Consider the following 20,850-nt stretch of genomic DNA (forward strand, 5'->3'; position numbering starts at 1 on the left):
ATGTACATATATGCAATGTTCACATAGGGCAGCATTTGGCCTGCACATATGTCAGGATGCTGTCAGCGGCTCCTGGCTGGTTGCCCAGGAAAGTACAAAGACAAGGGAAAGTTTCTTACCGTTCTTTTTTTATTTCAATCTTTACAGCAGAGAGAGGCTGTAGAGCCCAGCCTCTTGGATAATGGCATTGTCCCGAGTGAATCTCTGCCCTCCCCCCATCTCTCCCACTTCCTCATTTGTCATTCTCATTGTCTTCTCTACGGGTGCTGCTACATGCCCTCTGTCTTTGAGCTCTATGCTATCCTACTTTTAAAGCTCACCAGATTCTGAGAGATGGAGGGTCTGGAATGCCTTCCGATGACGTTTCAGCTGGGTGTTGTTCTGGCTGCCCCATGATTTCCCAGCTTTCCCCCTCATCTGCCTCTGAGCTGCTACCTCCCTCAACCCCCTGTTTTAATTCTGAACTTCTTCTCTGGAAGGGTCAGGCTGGGGAGGCGGTCTCCACTATTCCTCCTCTGCCCAGTTCCTGACAACACCAGAGGTTCCCAGCCCCTCAGCTGCTCCTTGTGAGTGCAACCTTCTTCCCAAGCTTATTTGGAGTATAAAACGAGAGGCAGCCATCTTTGCTAACTTACTGACCTTCACGGGTACCAAGGGTGGGACAAAAAATGAAATAAACGCATAAATATCTGTGGAGAGTCCATTTGATTTTCTCTCTATCAACCCACATTTTGGAACTCTGAGCTCTTGTAAGGATACCATACACAAGGTGCTGCAACTCCTAGGGGACAAAGCAGTTTTGGCGCCCCCCCCCCCAATATTTTTGGGAGGGGGCCAGGCCCCTCAATCTTCAGAGGGTGCTTGGCTTCACTCCCTGGCTCCTTGAACATCATCAGGACGTCACGTGACGTGCGCTTGACATTGGGACATTGTCTTGTGCCTGCTCAATTGTCTTGAGAAGATGGCGCCTCTGCCGTATCCAAACAGAAGAGTGTTTTACCATAACTGCACACGTGGACAGCACCAATGTCCTCATCTAGTACTATTTTTATAGAAAAAGAGGTGTTGGAACTCTCCCTCGTCCTCTTAGAATGGCAATGGAGCCCACGTGAGAGGTGCTGGAACTGAGATCAGGAGAGTTCTGGCTGAAATAAAGCCCTGCCTTCATCCGAGAGGAAATATAATCACTAACCATAAGTCAGAGGAGCTGTGTGTGCCACCAACCCTGTGCTGTGAGCCAAAGACAACTCAGTCCATGCAAATTAACCATCTGTGTTCCCTCTTATCAGCTTGCGGGAACTGGTGGGAGAGTATAAATTCCATCTCATTTAATGTTCCTCATTGCTTTTCTGCCTTCCGTTCAGCAGCTCTCGGACAGAGCCTGCAAGAGGCAGTGGGTGCCTGCAGATTCCAGGAGCTTGGGACTTCTGAAGCCAGACCCCAGCCATGCTTGATGTGAGCGTGGTTGTGGCAGGGATCTTGATCCTTCTCTACCACCTGGGGAAATTTTACAGCCCCTATTTTTGGCAGGACGTGGTCTCCTTCTTTCGCATCATTCGATTAGCATACAAATGCCACAGGTGTTTCAGCCGCAAACCTCCCATCACCTTACTGGACTTCTTCTTGGCCAAAGTAAAGAAGCACCCAGAGAAGCCCCTGGTCCTCTTTGGAGACGAAACCTATTCCTACCGAGATATCGACAGGCTCAGCAGTCAGCTGGCCAGAGTGCTCCGGGACCACGTGGGGTTGGAAGAAGGGGAAACGGTGGCTGTTTTCCTCAAGAACGTCCCTGCCTATCTCTGGGTCTGGATGGGACTGGAGAAGATTGGCAGTGTCATGGCGTGTATCAACTATAACATCCGAGCCAAGTCTCTCTTGCATGCCCTCAGCTCCTGCAAGGCCAAAGTGCTACTGACAACTCCAGGTGATGGTGACTGTTGGCTAGTGGGAAATAGCTGCACCTCAGGGGGGAAATGGAAGCATCTCTGGACTGCACAGTTAGGCCAGTTTGACCACTGCTCTCAAAGAATCCTGGCAGCAGCCCCAGACAGCTGCTTTTGAGTGTCATGAAAGGGAGTGAATAGTTAAATTTGTTTAAATCACATTTCTGCTTACAGGGAAAGGGGTTTGTGTAGAAAGGGGTTTGTGGCCAGTTTTCAGTGGGGAGCACCATTTACAGCTCTTCTTCTTGCAGGAACATTTCTTGGGCTGGATCCGGAAGAGATTGTGACTAAGGGCTTGTCCACACTTACCTTTCCTCGGCTCTTTCCAGGCATGGTTGGTGATTTAAAGCTTCGTGTCCGAGTGCCCTTCTTTTTGCTCCAGGGTTTTCTCTGTGAAAACTTGCTCTTCAGTGCTCAATCTGAGCCAGCGTCAATCCAGGGGAAATCTGAATTCAGCTTTAAAGAGGAGCAGGTTTTTGCAGGAAAATCTGGGGTGGGGTGTGTGTGGCTCAAACACAGAGCCTGTAAAGAGTGAGGCAAAAGATATATAAAGTGTGTAAGGCCCTTTTATCCTCTCTTTCTTCCCTGCTCTCACTTTTGATGTTGCAGTCCCAGACAAAATGCATGGTTACATTGCTTGATTTTGCAAATTGTGCAAAAAACAAACAAACAAAAAGGCTTGCTAACTTGGAGCTGATCCACACACTCCCATCCCCACCAAGTCTTCCCTGCAAAAACCTGTTCTTTAAAGCTGAATCAGAACAAGCATCAATCAGGGTTTTCTGTGGGTTGAGGTTTGCTCCCATTGAGCACTAAAGAGCAGGAAAAGCTCTAGAGCAAAATAAATAAATAAATAAATAAATGTGGTGGGGAGGCACCTGGACACAGAGCTTCAAAACACAGGCCAGGGCTGGAAAGAGTGGAGGAAAGGTGAGAGTGGATAAATCTTCAGCTGATGTTGCAGAGCTCCTTGTTTTGTGCCAGTTCACTGACTGCCCAGGTGATTAGGGATCCACAGTGGCTTCTCAGCTCCAGTTAGGTACATGGCTATACCTCAGGGCTGGGGGAGCTCTGGCCTACAGATGTTCTGGACTCCAAATCCCATCTGCCCCAGACAGCATGGCCACTGATCAGAGATTATGGAAGCTGTCAAGGATGTCGGGAAGGGGTAAGAGGCAAGGAGAAGCAGTTATCCTGTGGATGAACCTTAATCCCAAGAGTCCATGTTTTCATTTAACAGTAAAAAGTAAATTTGAGCATTTGTAGAACCTGAGATATGAGGCCAGGCACTATACAGGCACTATTCTCATTTCTTTTGTGAGAAACTAGCGTGCCCCTGCCTTTCAATACAGTTTTCCGCTGAACGGTTACAGAAGTCATTGACATTTAGGAAAGGAGACCTAGCCAAGAAGACAAAGGGCACCTCCAGTCCATCAATATCTGGGGGGAGGGATTCAATAACATACTGGAACTTTTAAGTTTGCACAGTTAAAGTGGGTTAAAGGGCGCTGTTCCCAAAGTGCAACAAATCAACTTTTAAAAAGATTCATGCTTTTTGCAGCTTGGAAAGCGATGGAGAAAAACATTGGAAAGTGTGGAATGCAATAGGGAATGGTTAATGGGAAAATGTTAAAACACGTAACAAGAAAATCAGGATAAATGCAGAAGAACGCCATTGAAAACACAACTGGGAAAGCCTGCAAACACCCCATTCCGCCTCTTTTGGTGACCTTTTGGGTCACGTCCGAATTTGACGCAATGTGTGTATATACGGTTGCATGCATATTGAACATGCGTAAATGGGGAGTTGCCTGTATTTGAAGATATCCGTGCCTAAGGTTAGGAAGTAAGCGTCAATAAAAAAACCTCACCTCTTTTCATGCTCTCTTGAAGATTTCAAGGATGCCATTGAGGATGTCCTTCCTGCTCTAAAGAATGAAGGAGTCCAAGTTTTCTTCCTGAGCGAAGACTCCACAACCGAGGGCGTGGAAGCTTTGCTGGGGCAGATCCAATCCAGCTCTGCCGAGCCTGTGCCCATTTCCTTCAGAGCCAATGTAACTGCTCAATCTACATCCCTGTATATTTTCACCTCTGGGACTACAGGTGAGGAGGGAAAAGGTCACAGTGATGGGTGAGGGGGGCAATTATGTCTGGAAATCCCATCTTCCTTCTACCTGCCCTACTTGTGTATGGGGTCATTAAGGGAGGAGCAGTGCCTTTGATAAGGGACGTGGGTGGCGCTGTGGGTTAAACCACACAGCCTAGGACTTGCTGATCAGAAGGTCGGCAGTTCGAATCCCCGCTATGGGGTGAGCTCCCCTTGCTCGGTCTCAGCTCCTGCCAACCTAGCAGTTTGAAAGCACATCAAAGTGCAAGTAGATAAATAGATACTGCTCCGGCGGGAAGGTAAACGGCGTTTCCGTGCGCTGCTCTGGTTCGCCAGAAGCGGCTTAGTCATGCTGGCCACATGACCCGGAAGCTGTATGCCGGCTCCCTCGGCCAATAAAGCGAAATGATCGCCGCAACCCCAGAGTCGGCCACGACTGGACCTAATGGTCAGGGGTCCCTTTACCTTTTCCTTAGTGCCTTTGATGGGGAATCCGTTTGCTCTTTCTGGGGTAGTTTGTCCCACCTTTGGTCCCCATCTTGCACTCAGCTCTCACCTGTGGCTCCTAGAATCTGTCAACATGGGAAGGAATGTATTGGGATCCCAGCATGTTACGCTTTCCCACTGGACGGAGTCATTTGTGGTTGTTAAATGGGCCCTTCTCTTTTTCCTCAAGGGCTACCGAAAGCTGCTATCGTTTCCCAGAGGAAGATGCTGATAGCATCCAACGTATCATGCCAGTTTGGGGCCCGCCCCAAGGATATCGTCTACATCCCGCTCCCGCTGTACCACACAGTTGCACTCTTAGTTGGGGTTGGAGGATGCCTGGAAGCTGGTATGTATGGAATGCCCACTCACACGCCTCCTCTGCAAGAGGGTGATAGGCAGAGATGGGTTGATAAGTGCATAGACATACACACATCCATGAGTGCAGATGTACTCTCAAGTTAGACTGAGAGACTGGCCCAAGATCACCCAGTGATCTTCAGGGCGAGTGGGGACCAGAGCCCTGGTCTCCCGGGTCCTAGTCTGATGCTCTAACCACTACACAACACAACCTCTCTCCACATAGGATCCTTCCTCACCATATATTTGCACTATATACATTGAAAACACCTGCCGCCATTTCATAGAATCATAGAATCATAGAATCATAGAGTTGGAAGAGACCACAAGGGCCATCGAGTCCAACCCCCTGCCAAGCAGAAAACACCATCAGAGCACTCCTGACATATGGTTGTCAAGCCTCTGCTTAAAGACCTCCAAAGGAGACTCCACCACACTCCTTGGCAGCAAATTCCACTGTCGAACAGCTCTTACTGTCAGGAAGTTCTTCCTAATGTTTAGGTGGAATCTTTTTTCTTGTAGTTTGGAACCATTGCTCCGTGTCCGCTTCTCTGGAGCAGCAGAAAACAACCTTTCTCCCTCCTCTATGTGACATCCTTTTATATATTTGAACATGGCTATCATATCACCCCATAACCTCCTCTTCTCCAGGCTAAACATGCCCAGCTCCCTTAGCTGTTCCTCATAAGGCATCGTTTCCAGGCCTTTGACCATTTTGGTTGCCCTCCTCTGGACACGTTCCAGTTTGTCAGTGTCCTTCTTGAACTGTGGTGCCCAGAACTGGACACAGTACTCCAGGTGAGGTCTGACCAGAGCAGAATACAGTGGCACTATTACTTCCCTTGATCTAGATGCTATACTCCTACTGATGCAGCCCAGAATTGCATTGGCTTTTTTAGCTGCCGCGTCACACTGTTGGCTCATGTCAAGTTTGTGGTCAATCAAGACTCCTAGATCCTTTTCACATGTACTGCTCTCAAGCCAGGTGTCACCCATCTTGTATTTGTGCCGCTCATTTTTTTTGCCCAAGTGCAATACTTTACATTTCTCCCTGTTAAAATTCATCTTGTTTGTTTTGGCCCAGTTCTCTAATCTGTCAAGGTCGTTTTGAAGTGTGATCCTGTCCTCTGGGGTGTTAGCCACCCCTCCCAGTTTGGTGTCATCTGCAAATTTGATCAGGATGCCCTTGAGTCCATCATCCAAGTCGTTGATAAAGATGTTGAATAAGACAGAACCCTGTGGCACCCCACTAGTCACTCTTCTCCAGGATGAAGAGGAACCATTGATGAGCACCCTTTGGGTTCGGTCAGTCAGCCAGTTACAAATCCACTGAGTGGTAGCATAGTCAAGTCCACATTTTACCAGCTTCTTTACAAGAATATCACGGGGCACCTTGTCAAATGCCTTGCTGAAATCAAGGTAGGCTACATCCACTGTGTTCCCTTCATCTACCAGGCTTGTAATTTTGTCAAAAAACGAGATCAGGTTAGTCTGACATGACTTATTTTTCAGAAATCCATGCTGACTATTGGTGATCACAGTATTCCTTTCTAGGTGCTCACAGACTGTTTGCTTAATGATCTGCTCCAGAATCTTCCCTGGTATTGATGTCAGACTGACTGGGCGGTAATTATTTGGGTCCTCTCTTTTCCCCTTTTTGAAAATAGGGACAACATTTGCCCTCCTCCAGTCTGCCGGGACTTCGCCTGTTCTCCAGGAATTCTCAAAGATGACTGCCAGCGGCTCTGAGATCACATCTGCCAGTTCTTTTAATACTCTTGGATGCAGTTCATCTGGCCCTGGAGACTTGAATACATCTAAACTAGCCAAGTATTCTTGTACTATCTCCTTAGTTATTCTGGGCTGTGTTTCCTCTGCTGAATCATTTGCTCCAAATTCTTCAGGTTGGGCATTGTTTTCTTTATCAGAGAAGACTGAGGCAAAGAAGGCATTGAGGAGTTCAGCCCTTTTTGTGTCCCCTGTTTGCATTTCACCATCTTCTCCTCTGAGTGACCCCACTGTTTGTTCTTCCTTTTGCTACGAACATACCCATAAAAGCCTTTTTTGTTGCTTTTAATCTCTCTAGCAAGCCTGAGTTCATTCTGTGTTTTAGCTTTTCTGACTTTGTGTCTACACGTGCTGGCTATTTGTTTGAATTCCTCTTTGGTGGTTTCCCCCCTTTTCCATTTTTTGTACACATCCTTTTTTAATCTTAACTCAGTTAAAAGTTCTTTAGATAGCCACCCTGGCTTCTTTAGGCACCTTCCATGTTTCCGTCTCATTGGTATTGCGTGAAGTTGTGCTTTTACTATCTCCCTCTTAACAAACTCCCAGCCATCATGAACTCCCTTTCCTTTTAGTATTACTGTCCATGGGATCTCACCCAGCACTTCCCTAAGTTTTATGAAGTCGGCTTTCTTAAAGTCAAGAAATTGAGTCCTAGTATGCTTGGCTGCTCCTTTCCGCTGTATAGTAAACTTCAGAAGAGCATGAACACTCGCGCCTAATGATCCTTCCACTTCTACCCCACTAACCAGGTCATCAACATTGGTTAGGACCTAAAATGGCTGTTCCTCTTGTTGCTTCTCCCACTTTCTGGACAACGAAGTTGTCTGCAAGGCCAGTGAGGAATCTGTTTGACCTTATGCTCTTGGCTGAGTTTGACATCCAGCAAATAACCGGGTAATTGAAGTCCCCCATTACTACTATCTCCCTTCCTTTTGCATGCTTGGCCATCTGTTCCAGGAAGGCATCATCTATGTCCTCCGTTTGGCTTGGGGATCTATAGTAAACTCCCACAATGAGGTCCCTGTTATTCTTCTCTCCCTTAATTTTGACCCAAATGCTCTCACTTTGGCTTTGAGGTTCTAAATCTTGGATCTCTTCACAGGTACAGTGGTGCCCCGCAAGACGAACGCCTCGCAAGACGGAAAACCCGCTAGACGAAAGGGTTTTCTGTTTTGGAGGCGCTTCGCTAAACGAATTTCTCTATGGGGTTACTTCGCAAGACGAAAAAATCTTGCGAGTTCCCGCGGGGTTTTTTCGCTTTTTTTCGCCCTTTCCTATGCCGCTAAGCTGCTTATCAGCTGTTCCGCTGATAAGCCGCTTAACAGCTGATCGCTAAAAGCCGCTAAACCGCTAATAGCGCTAATCCGCTAAGCTGTCAATGGGCTTGCTTCGCAAGACGAAAAAACCGCTATACGAAGAGTCTCACGGAACGGATTAATTTCGTCTTGCGAGGCACCACTGTATACACATCCCTGACATATAACGCCACCCCTCCTCCTTTCTTGTCTGGTCTGTTTCTCTGAAATAGATTGTATCCCTCCATTATTACATTCCAGTCATGGGACTTATCCCACCAGGTTTCAGTGATGCCTATTATGTCATATTTAGTTTGCTGTACCAAGAGCTCAAGCTCATCTTGTTTATTTCCCATGCTTTGCGCATTAGTGTACAGACATTGAAGTCCATTAATCATTCCCCCGTGTCTCTTATTTAAGGATTTTTTCCTCCCACCACTAGGTCTGCGTGCTGTTTGCTCCATTTGGTCTATGACATTTGGATGATCATCTTCATCAATTGATAGACTCCTACCTTCAGGAGCACTGCCTCCCGCCCCCACATTAGTCAGTTTAAAGCCCTCCTGATGAGGTTTCTGAGAATTTTGGCAAAAACATTCCTCCCAACCATTGTGAGGTGCAGCCCATCGCTTGCCAGAAGTCCATCTTCAAGAAACTGCAGTCCGTGATCTAAGAATCCAAACCGTTCATGTTTACACCATTTGCGAAGCCAGCTGTTCACTTCCACTATTTTTCTCTCTCTCCCTGGGCCACGTCGTTCAACTGGGAGGACAGATGAGATGACAATTTGTGCATTTAATTGCTTCAATTTCCTGCCCAGAGCCTCATAGTCTCTTTTGATCTTCTGGAGGCTATTGCTTGCAGTGTCATTGGTTCCCACATGAACCAAGAGGAAGGGGTATTTGTCAGTGGGTTTTATGATTCCTTGCAGTCGTTCAGTTACATCTTGGATCTTAGCCCCGGGGAGACAGCACACTTCCCGAGACATCTTGTCAGGCCCACAGACCACTGCTTCTGTTCCCCTCAGTAGGGAATCCCCTATCACCACTACACGCCTCCTCTTAGGTTCGGTCGGGGTTCTTCCGTGATCTGTCCGTTCCAAGTCGCCTGCACATTCCCTGAGGACTGACTTTGCTGCTCGTCTTCATATACCCAGCGAACCCTGGGCTTCCTACTTCTTTGAGTCACGTTTCTCCATATATCTGGCTCCTGTGTTGGTGAACTAGCCTCCTTCTCAGGGGAGTCCCCTGTCTCCTCCTTGGTGGAGACAGTGTGCTCTGTTGCTTCCAAGAAGAGCTCCAGCTCTCTAATTCTTTGGAGCGTAGCTACACATTCCTCCAGTTGCTGGACTTTGTCTTTTAAGAGGGCAATCAACATGCAATTGCTGCAGGTAAAGCTGCCTGCAACCTTTGGCATGATGGCAAACATTGTGCAGGAACCGCAGGCGACTGCAGCTGTTCCCTCACTCTCCATCTTGAGAACGTGTTGTTGGGGGTGACTACAGCGGTCCTCCATCATAAAAAGCGTGAAGACAGGACAAATAACTCCCCCCCCCCAAAAAAAAACTAGGTCTCCCCCAACAAATGTTTGAGACTAGCTCCCCTAAATCTAAAAGATGGATCAAACTGCGCGCGCCGCTGCCCTGCAAGCTCTGATAAGCTCCTCCCACAGCTAATCACCTGCCTCAACAGAAACCCTGCCCCCTCTGACCTTTGCACAGGGAGAGCAGCTAATCAGCCACAAGAAACACACACACAAGAAAACCTTTTAATTCTGAACATTCTTTCATCTACCCATGGGAAGAAGCAGACCAGGAAACCTACATGTGAAAGTCAAACATATTCAGGCTGTGTACATAACATGATTTTAAAGCGCACTGCTCCCCTGCGCCAAAGAACCATTTGAACTGTGGTTCACCCCTGACAGAGCTACAGTTCCCAGCCTCCTTAACGAAATCCTCCAGCCCTGTTTCAGCTGCTGTCTGGCTCAAGAAGCAAGGAGGCTTTTGTATCTGTGAGGGTTCACTGCACATTTAGAGCAAATCCCTTAGCTGCTGCATTTTGCTCCAGCTGAAGTTTCCAAACACTTTCCAGACGCAGCCCAACATATGACTTACGGTACATTGCAATAATATAATGCATGGCACTTAGAACTGCATCTGCCTATACCAGTGCTCACAACAAGGCCACACCTAAGCCACTCTCTCTCTTTATTCCCACAAGGGTCTACGTGTGTCTTGAGACCTAAGTTCTCCGTTTCTGAGTTCTGGAAGGACTGCAGACGATATCGCGTTTCCCTGATCCTGTATGTGGGAGAAATGATGCGCTACCTGTGTAATGTGAAAAAGGTAATCATTGGCAAGAGAGGCCAGTTTTGTTGTTGCGGCAAAAATGTTGCCAAGAATTCAGATGGATTGTCCATTTGGATTCACAGCTGAATCCAAAAATATAGATGGGGGCTGCACCTAGAGGTCAAAGTCAAGAGCCCCACAGCCCAGGGAGCTTGTAAATGACCACCTGGAGAGCAGCCATCTTCTTTTCTCATTGTTTTTTTAAAATCCATTTTATTGCCGAGGAACAGCTGGTGAAGCAGGTACACAGTTGCAGGCACTCATTTTATTATTATTATTTAACTTAAAAATATCTTCATCCTTTTCTAGGCAGCAATGCCCCTGGTGAATGCCATCCCATCTCCAAAAAACAAACAAACAAACAAACACCTCAAATGCTCCAGAAGCTGCATCAATTTCCAGGGTAGTTTATGGCCCTGTCAGTTTCTTTTGCTTGGTTTTTAAAAGAAGGCCCATGGGCCCTTGCAGCTACCTGAGAACCAGAATTGGAAACCATGGTTTGGAAACCTTTGGTGACATTGGTTGCCTTCTATCTGTGGCACAGCACGTAAATTGTGAGATTTCTTCCTGCAAGAGCCAGTGAAGGCTGCCAACTTGGGTAGGCAAATTCTGCTGTTGTGCTCTGTTGCTGCTTGTTGGCTTCCCACAGGTATCTAACAGATCAAGATAATAATCATAATAATAATTTATTATTTATACCCCGCCCATCTGGCTGGGCCTCCCCAGCCACTCTGCGTGGCTTCCAACAAAATATTAAAATACAGTAGTGCATCAAACATTAAAAGCTTCCCTAAACAGGGCTGCCTTCAGATGTCTTCTAAAAGTCTGGTAGTTGTTGTTCTCTTTGACATCTGGTGGGAGGGAATTCCACAGGGCAGGTGCCACTACCGAGAAGGCCCTCTGCCTGGTTCCCTGTAACTTGGCTTCTCACAGTGAGGGAACCGCCAGAAGGCCCTCAGCGCTGGACTTCAGTGTCCGGATAGAACGATGGGGGTGGAGACGCTCCTTCAGATATACTGGACCGAGGCCGTTTAGGTGTTGTACCAGGTGGGCCACTGCCCTGATTCAAGGCTATTCTTATGGCATACTGTTTAAATAACAGCCCCTCAGCTGCAGTCTGAACCAGGTGAAGTTTCCAAAGAGCCTTCCTAGGAAGCCATTCACAAACCTGACATGTTTGTTATCAGGAGGACAGGAAGCCGGCACTGGTCAGTGTGGCGTCATTGTTAGAGTGTTGGACTGTGACCTGGGAGACGGGGGTTCGAATCCTCACTCAGCCATGAAGTTAACTGGGTGACCTTGAGCCAGTCACGATCTCTTAGCCTAACCTACTCCACGGGGTTGTTGTGAAGATTAAATGGGGAGGAAGAGAACCATGTCCATCACCTTGAGATCCTTGGAAGATAAAGGTGGCATAGAAATGTATAATAATAATAAATATTAGCAAAGTTTATTTAGTTCAGCAGCGACCCCTCTGACATGCTGCTTTGCAGACAGACAGCGACCGAGACCACTGTGTGCGAATGGCAATAGGCAACGGCATGCGTGCGGACATCTGGGAGGAGTTCCTGCACCGATTTGGACCCATCCAAATCTATGAGATCTATGGAGCGACAGAGGGGCACGTCGGGTTTTTTAACACCACAGGAAAAGTTGGAGCTGTGGGAAGGTCCCACTTCCTCTACAAGGTAATGAGAACTAAACTAGAATATCTCAGCAAACCCATAGCTACCTGAAACCCTGTTTAGATATACATTCTTATCTAGATCTTATCTAACCTCTGGATGGTTAAGTCCAATCAAAGGTGACTATGGGGTGCAGCACTCACCTCGCTTTCCAGACTGAGGGAGACGCTGTTTCGGCTGCAGACAGCTTTCCGTGTCATGTGGTCAGCACGACTAAACCACTACTGGCACACAGATGAGTGCCAGTGCACAGGGAAATGCAGTTCACCCTCCCACCACACTGGTACCTATTTATCTACTCGTACTGCTATGCTTTCAAACTGCTAGGTTGGCAGAAGCTGCAACAGAGCAATGGGAGCTCACCCCGTCGTGCAGATTCAAACTGCCAACTTTCCAATCGCAAGCCCAAGAGGCTCAGTGGCTTAGGCCACAGTGCCACCCACGTCCCGCTCTTGAAATATATGGAGTGGATGTGGCCCAAGTCTTGCTGCACACAATCCAGAACTTGTTATTCCTGCTGCACTCCATTCACAGGGCATGTCAGGACTGACCACCTCTCCTCTCAGACAGCTAGAAAGCAGTAGAGAGAATGCAACACAAAGGTGAAGCAAGATAAAAGCCCACAGCAGGGGAAAGTACAGTGAAAGGTACCAAGAATTTTGTCGGCACCCCCCCCCCCAAGCAAAAATGTAAGACTTGGAAAGATAGTTTGTTGGCATAGTGCAGCCTCCGCAGTGCAAGTTGCCCACTGCCCAGCTGTTCCTGCTGAGGTTCAAGCCTGATCTCATCCATTATGCCACTCAACGAATCAGTGGCAAAGAGGGGCATGGCTGCCAAGCCACACTGCCAACAGACAAAGAAGCAGCTCCAGTGGCACCTTGCTGCATTTCCTTACTGTGTGCTGAGAAAGGGAAACCCTTTTCTCAGAACTCCGCAAGAAAGTATGTCTGGTGAGGCATTTGGGCATGTGTATATCTGGATTTGCGCCCGTCCACTTTGGGCTTTGCCCCCCAACAACAGCACATCATTAAACTCAAATGAGGCAATGCGGGCAAAAAAGGGGTTCTCTGCCCCTGAGCTTCAGCTGCTACCAGGAGTACACTAACCAGTGAGGTAGAGCAGCAATGTTCTGGATTTAGACCAGGGTTGAGGGACCTTTGGCTCTCCAGATGTTGATGAAGTATAACTCCCATCAGCCCTGGCAATCATGGTCAATGGCCAGGGGTGATGGCTGCAGTTCATTCAGTGACACCTGGAGGACCAAAGGTTCTCAATACCTGGTTTAGATCAAGGAGGCCAGACTCAAATCTCTGCTCAGCTGCAAAGATGAGCTTGGCTCAGCTGCTGTTTCTCAGTCCAACCTACCTCGCAGAGACCTTTAGGGCTTCAGGTATTGTTGTGCTTCCTAGATAAGTTCTATGGTTTGTCTTCTATGGTTTTATGTACAATTGTTGTAAACTGATTTTAATTTTTTTTTAAAAAAAAAATGAATTAGCAGTATATTATTATTATTAGTAGTAGTAGTAGTGATAAGCTCCCTGTTCCCTTGGGTCATTCATAAAATATATTCCAGTCCATATGTAGCCTTGAATTTCAGGATTGTGGGATCATGTTTCCATTTCCTGCTTGTTCCATCTCAGAAACTGGCAAAGTACGAAATCATCAAATATGATGTTGACAAGGATGAGCCTGTGAGAGACAAGAACGGACATTGCATCCCAGTGACCCCAGGTAAGCCAGTAAAGTTGGCATTCAGAGAGGAACTGGGCTTTGTATTGTCAGAGTCCTAACTCATAAGAAGGTACTGTTCATGGCCTCTAGACTGTGGAAATTGCTCACATCTCTCCCAGCAAGAAAGATGGCAGAGTCCCTTCTTCACACATAGAACAGAATCATCGAAAGCGGAAGTGTGAGCTACTCCTGCTTTGTGTTAAATGTGAAGAGTCTTCATCCATCCCAGAAGGGGCACCAGAAGGGATGGATGCATCTGTCAGTTTCAACTTCAGTTTCTCATTTCTCCAGTCTTAGGTTGCTTCCTGTTTAATGAGCGTTCATCCAGTTTTGTTTGCAGGGAAATTAGATGTCATTGGTTATTTAATTCATCCTGATTAATTTGCAGGGACGTTAGATAACATTGCATCAAAGCAAGCTTTAATTTTCACTTTCTAGTCCATTTCCCCTATTCCATTCCTTTGTGCAAAAAGTTCAATATTTGGGTGAAGAAGGTTTGTTGCACAAGACAAATATAATTCCACAGACTGAATTTGTTGGTATGTGATTGAATCCTACCTGAAAATAGGATTCTATATCAGCTAATTTTTATTTTATTTTTTATTTTTTTAAATTTTTTTTAAATTAAATTTATTTTTTTTAATTAAATTTAATTTTTTAAATTTAATTTAATTTTTTAAATTTAATTTTATTTTTTAAAAGCCACACAAAAAATTGTTTCTTCTATTGTACACATGATCGTGTGGGATTTCCCCTAATATTCGCATTTTGGAAAGTAATTTTTTGTAACATAATGAGTTTCTGGCCTGTCTTGAATCTACTGCTGTGCATTCTGACAGCTGCTAGAGATGCCAGCAGTGGCAGATGTCAGTGGCAGCAAGGAGAACGATAGGAAGGCTGGTCCCCAGTAGCATTGGCTGACTCCCACCGGAACCACCCAGTCGTCTTGCCCGTGGTTTTTTGTTGGAGGATGAATATTAGCTGATTCAGCTTCATTCCCTTTTCTTTTCCCAGGTGAGACAGGCTTGTTTGTGGCCAAAATCACTGGGCTTGCCCCGTTCTATGGCTACGCAGGAGACCGACAGAAGTCGGAGAAGAAGATTCTCCGGGATGTTTTCACCAAAGGAGACTGCTACTTCAATAGCGGCGACCTTCTGATGGAAGACCAAGAAGGCTTTCTATATTTCAAGGACCGGGTAGGAGATACTTTCCGGTGAGTCCCGCCACACAGGTTTTGCGGCTGATATTCTGACAAATGTAGAACAGGCAGACAGCAGCAGTGTTTCATTAGCATAGGTAGCATTCACAAATGCTGGCAAACACCTAAGAGCTAGTATAGGACAGTGGCTCAGAGTGGCACGAAGCATCTAGTTCAAATCTCACCACCGTCGTCCCCAGGTGTGATTTGGGTATAATAAGGCTCACTTATCTTGTTATGCAAGATGGGGATGGGAAACCTGTAATCCTGCAGGGATTGCTGTGCTACAGTTCCCATCTTTCCTGACCACTGGCCATGCTGGTTGAGGTTGATGGGAGTTGAGGTCCAGCCAGATCTGGAAGGCCACAGGCTCCCTATTGTCGCCGTAAGGATCGCAACAAGATCTTGTAAGTGAAGAGCTCTGAATGATTACTGTAAAACCAGTATCCAAATACTAATAAGTAATTTTATCTCATTACTGATAACAAAATATCTAGCCCATCCTTTGTCAATGGTTAGTCACTGCTTCAATGAATATGACTGGATCTACATACTTTTGCTCTTTCTACTGATCGTTCATGGTTTTTTTTAGATGCTTGTTCATTGTATTTTAGGGTTGGTTGTTTTGATACTGTTGTTAGTCGCCCAGGCTATTCTAAATAAATAGCAGGAAAGGAAGATGCACTTCAATAAGGAAGATCCCAGGGTGCGTTACAAGGCAATAATACAGTAAGGGCCCCTCTAGACTGGTGTTTCTTTGTGGATATATTCTGCACAATGCCGTTGGTTTAATAATAGCGCATTAGTGGTGGATTTATACTGGACCATCCGCACATCATTTTGCTTTATGAGTTGTTCTGCGATGCTTCCCTGACGTTAATGCATCATCTGGAAGGGATCCAGCAAAAACTGCACTCTGCCAAGCATTTGTGGCATTAAAGGTTACTGGATTAGAAGCAGGAAGTTACGGGAGCTTTAACAGCTGGGAACAAAGCCCTGTGTCCGCCCTGAAACTTTTGAAGGCACAAACAGTATTGAAAGAGGGAACATGCATAACTGCCCTGATACCGTCATGAGCACAAAGTATGTATACAATTAAAAGGGTGTTTGGAGGGCCCCCCAAACAACCGCTATATCAAACCAACACAGCACAACTTATATAAGCAGGCAAGGACGCAGCGTTCAAAAACACCGAGGAACCACAAACTGGCCTCCTCGCTTGCGCCAATGACAAAATTCCCGATTATGAATGAAAGGAGAGATGTTCACTTTTACCAAACCCATCTGGGAATAATCTGTTTTGTCCATACAGCTGGAAAGGGGAAAACGTGGCCACTACAGAAGTGGAGAACATCCTGGCACCACTGAGATTCATCCAGGAAGTCAATGTCTATGGGGTACCAGTGCCAGGTGGGTCTGAAATTCCATTGGATCAAAACCCGTCTTTCTGCTGCCACATTTAGCGTCCAAATATATGGCAAGATTATCCGCTCACCAGCAACAAGGTTCAGTCGCTCACGAACGGCTGTAGCTCTTCGGTCATTTGGGTTCTGTGAACCGATTTGTGAAAGGCTGGTAGGCGGATATCCCCAGACTGCAACTGAATCACTCTTGCAAGATAGTGGTCACGCCCACAACATACATTTACAGAAGCCTATGTTTAAAGAGTCCGTGTGGTGTAGTGGCTAGAATGCTGGACTAGGGGACTTCCGGGTTGACGCGATCAGTCTAATGGCGGATTCCCTCCGAGCTCCAGAGGGAATCGGCTCCGCTGAAGACGGGTCTTGCCGCGCCGGCGACGCGGGGACCCTTAGAAACCACAGGTGCTGATACCTGTGGACTTGGTGACTCAGTGGGCACCTTAAGCGCCCTCCTCGACAATCGAAGAGCCTTTTTAAAGGCTGCGGAGAGGGTACGAGGAATGGCGTGGTGCTGGGAGTAGACCGCTACTTCAGTGGAGTGAAGCCGCAAGCCATTACCGGAGAGCGTCAACTTTCTTCCCGACATTTGGACTGGAAATAAATACCCCGTGAGTAGAAGGAAATTTGGACTTTAAAAGAAATTTATACCTTTAATTTGGAACGAACGGGGGGATGTGCTAAAGGGAAGTCCGCACCCCCCTACATACAGACAATTTAAAGCAAGGAGCGAAAACCTAAGATCGGAATAAAAAATTTCGTGTCTTTTGGGACTATTAAGAGATTCCATTAATTTGTGAGAACAAGCTTTTATTTATTTTTAAGTTGCGCTGGAGGGAAGAGGTGAACTTTGAAAACTTTTGTGTACCCCCCCCCCCTGGACCCGGGAGCGTCCTGCATCAACCTAGCGTGAAAGAACAGGAGTTTGACAGCTGTTAATTGAGCTGTCAAACGGCTGGATCAAGATAAGAACTGCATTACTTTATATCTCTCTGATTTAAAGGTGTTACATTTAACTAGAAGTGGTTGGAAACAAAGTAAATAACAAGGTATAAGACTGTTGGCAAAGAACTCTAACAATGGCAATCCCCCTAGGGGGAACCAGTGACACTACAATGGCTGCAGAAGGAAAATTACTAGCACAAATAGAAAGAGCCTTTTTTCTCGTGGGAACTTTACAAGAGCAAGCTATGGCTATGGACAAACAACTCACGACCTTGATCGCTAAAACAAGCAACCTTGCTGATGGAACTAAGGATCTGACTCTGAAAGATTCTGCAGCTGAAACAGAAAAGATATCTTTGGAGCTGGTGGAAAAGGAGGCTGGAGGGGAAAAAGTACAGATAAAAAATTTCGAACAGGACCTTTTGCAGTCAGGGAACAGAGAAGTTTTTTGGATTACAAACCATGAGAAGAGAAAAGCAAAGGAGGAAGCCATTGGACACTATGGAACATGGGAAGTTAAAAGAGTAAAGAAACATAACTGGGACTTCCTCCTCTTTTCTGGCTTGGATGACTTTGAAATTCGGGGACCCCTGGCAGAACCCTGGCAGCAAGCTTTTCCAATTAGGTTTGATTCGAGAAAAGATGAAGTGACTGTGACAGACATCCCTCGAGATCTGAAGACCAACAAAAAAGACTACCAACAGAACAGACAGAGAGAGACTGAAAGAGACTTAAAGGCCTCTGATGTGAGGAATCCGGGCTAGGAGTTTCATGGGAGGACAGTTATTTGGGAAGGGACAGATACCTGGGCAGGGAGGAAGGGGGAAAAACAGAATTCAAAAATTTTATGATTTTGGGGTTTTATAATTTTGATTTATATTTCAATATAAAAAAGGGAAATTTATGGTATAAGAACCTTGATCGATCTTAGATAAAGGATCTAATGTATATAAGTGAATGGGACAATAAATTGGGCCTAACAGAAAGAATTAAGTCTAAACATAATAAGAATAGGGTTAAGGAGAGAAATAAGAACTTGCTGAATTAAATATTGAAATTGGGATGTATGGGGGGGTGGGGGGAAGTCAGGGAAAGAGGGTTATGAAAGTAAGGATATGAAAATATTCATGTGTGTGTTTTTGTGTTTTTTTTGTATGTGTTGTTATAAAATGTGAAAATCCAATAAAAATTTATATTAAAAAAAAAATAGAATGCTGGACTAGGAGCTGGGAGATCAGGGTTCAAATCCCCACTCAGTCACGAAGCTCACTAAAGTGACCTTGGGCCAGTCTCTCACTCTCAGCCTCACTTACCTCAAAGGGTTGTTGTGAGGATAAAATGGGGAGGAGGTGAAGCTTGTTCACTGCCTTGAGCTTCTTAGAGGAAAGGTGGGATAGAAATGAAACAAACAAAACATTTAACGCACACTTAAAGCCCATGGCTTCCTCAAGGAATCCTGGGAAATGCAATTTGTTAGGGGTTCCAGGAATTGTAGTTCCCGGGATTCTTGGGAGGGGGAGGAATCATAGAATCAACAAATTGTAGAGTTGGAAGGGAACACGAGAGTCATCTAGTCCGACCCCCTGCAACGCAGGAAGTTTTTGCCCAACGTGGGGCTCGAACCCATGATCCTGAGATGAAGAGTCTCATGCTCTACCAAAGTGTGTTTTCAGTGTACCGTGTGGGAATGTAACAATCTGGAGGCAGTCCTGCATTTCTGTGCTGGTTGTGAAGGAAAGGTCCTTGCTTTCCTCCACAGGTAGCTCAAAAACCAAAGTGGTCAATGTAGAAAATCCAAAAGTTTTTTGGAAAAAGGAAAAGATCAGAAGAACAAGAAACTGGATCATTCATATGGCAGGGTAAGCCTGTGTGAATTGGAGTGTTTTTAGCTAGCCAGTCCACAGCTGTTCTAGGTGCATTCATTTACATGTGACATGGCTTTCCACACACACACACCCTTCTGGTTTGTTCCAGGCCTTGAAGGAAAGACTGGGATGGCTGCAATCTGCCTTAAGAAGGGGCACTCCTTTGATGGGCAGAAGCTGTATGCGCACGCCAAGGATTTCCTGCCAGCCTATGCCATACCTCGCTTCGTTCGCATCCAGGTACGATCCCTTCTTGTCACTTTCCTCCCTGTGCTTGCGGCCTTGAGAAACCCCACAGGTCAGCCTCCTACCCTGGGAATTCTTCCCTTCCCTGCCTCTCACACTTCATCAGCCATCCATCACCTTCTTGCTCAGCTGTTTCTCAATCAATGAAGCACCAGGGGGCAAGACCATGCGGAGAGGAGGCTGGCTGGGTACAATATGTCTTTGTGAGCCTGTGCATGAATGGGCATGTGTGTTTGAGAGAGTGTGGGGCACGGATTCCTCTATAGTGTCCTTTCCTGACTTTTCGGCTGTTTCCTAATCAGAGGAGCAGCAAGGGGAGGGGAAAGGGTGTGGGGGGGTGGGGGGGGTGTTGCATGCATGTGTGAGTGTGAAAGGGTGTAGAATGACCTCACCCATGGCCAGCTCTGCACACATACATATGCACACACACACACAGCCAAGAGAATGACACCCTCAAGCTGAAAATGCGTTCCCTGCCTATAGACAAGCACTGACCCAGGGCAGGCCAAGTCAGAAGTCATAGTCTCATCCGGACTTTCTTTTGTGCCACACTTTTCAAATACAGGTCTGTGCTTTAAAACTCTGCGTCCAATAAGTTTTTTTGTTTATTTTTTCTGGGGGCTCCACCCTCCCCCGGGAAAACCTGTATTTTACCGCTGAATCAGAGCAAACATTAATCCATGGAAACAGGGGTGCTACTTTGAATAAAATAGGGGGGCAGGTATTGTATGAGAGGGAAGGACGTTGGCCCCTAGGAGTTGGCTCCTATGCATGGGAGCCCCGATTGTCATTTCCTTCAAGCTTTCCCAGGGAAAGTGCCAGGATAAAAACAACAACAACACTCAAAGACAGACAGCCCAAAAGGAAGTCTGGATGAGCCCTGAGTCATAGATCCATGTTGTTTGGCCTTCAGCAACAGTAAATGAACAGAGTGAAATCCACTCTCATTATCTCTAATGTGATGCTTAGGATGCCAGCTCCCCTAGCAGAGCTCAGAGCCTGTTCTGGTACAACTGTCCTGCCACTGCTCAAAACACTGACTCCCTTAGCCTGCTCTAGGAATGTCTTGGAGTGGGGTGTCATTGGTTGTTCTCTACTCACTGCACTGCTCTTTCCCATGCAGGACACCCTGGAGATCACGGGCACTTTCAAGCAGGTCAAAAACCAGTTGGTAAAGGAAGGATTTGACCCTGCTGTCATCAGTGACCCCCTCTTCTTCCTTGATGACTCTGAAGAATGTTACATGCCCTTGACTCCACAGATCTTCAGCACCATTGCAGAGAGGAAGCTGAGGCTGTGAAAAGGATCAATTGTCTCTTTAACTGCCCTAGTGGCAACCTAGGAACAACTATAGTGTTGAGCTACTTGGCTTCTGCCTGGGAAAGGAAAAAAAGGGAAAAAAAACCACATATTCTTTCTTATTTTCATTTCCA

General features: G+C 46.3%; 1 protein-coding gene across 1 annotated transcript; it reads left to right on the forward strand.

Annotated features, from left to right (window-relative positions):
- The first annotated feature begins 1,342 nt into the window (after window positions 1-1,342).
- On the forward strand, window positions 1,343-20,798 carry LOC309327450 (long-chain fatty acid transport protein 2-like). Its single transcript, XM_081836738.1, has 10 exons — window positions 1,343-1,924; window positions 3,837-4,046; window positions 4,727-4,885; window positions 10,202-10,326; window positions 11,823-12,017; window positions 13,655-13,745; window positions 14,760-14,958; window positions 16,256-16,353; window positions 19,281-19,411; window positions 20,541-20,798. Exons 1-10 carry the CDS (start codon window positions 1,447-1,449, stop codon window positions 20,715-20,717), a joined length of 1,863 nt encoding a protein of 620 aa, XP_081692864.1. The 5' UTR covers window positions 1,343-1,446; the 3' UTR covers window positions 20,718-20,798.
- The last annotated feature ends 52 nt before the right edge of the window (window positions 20,799-20,850 follow it).

Source organism: Podarcis erhardii (assembly GCF_964252035.2).
Source record: "Podarcis erhardii genome assembly, chromosome: 13".
NCBI classification, from domain to species: Eukaryota; Metazoa; Chordata; class Lepidosauria; order Squamata; family Lacertidae; genus Podarcis; species Podarcis erhardii.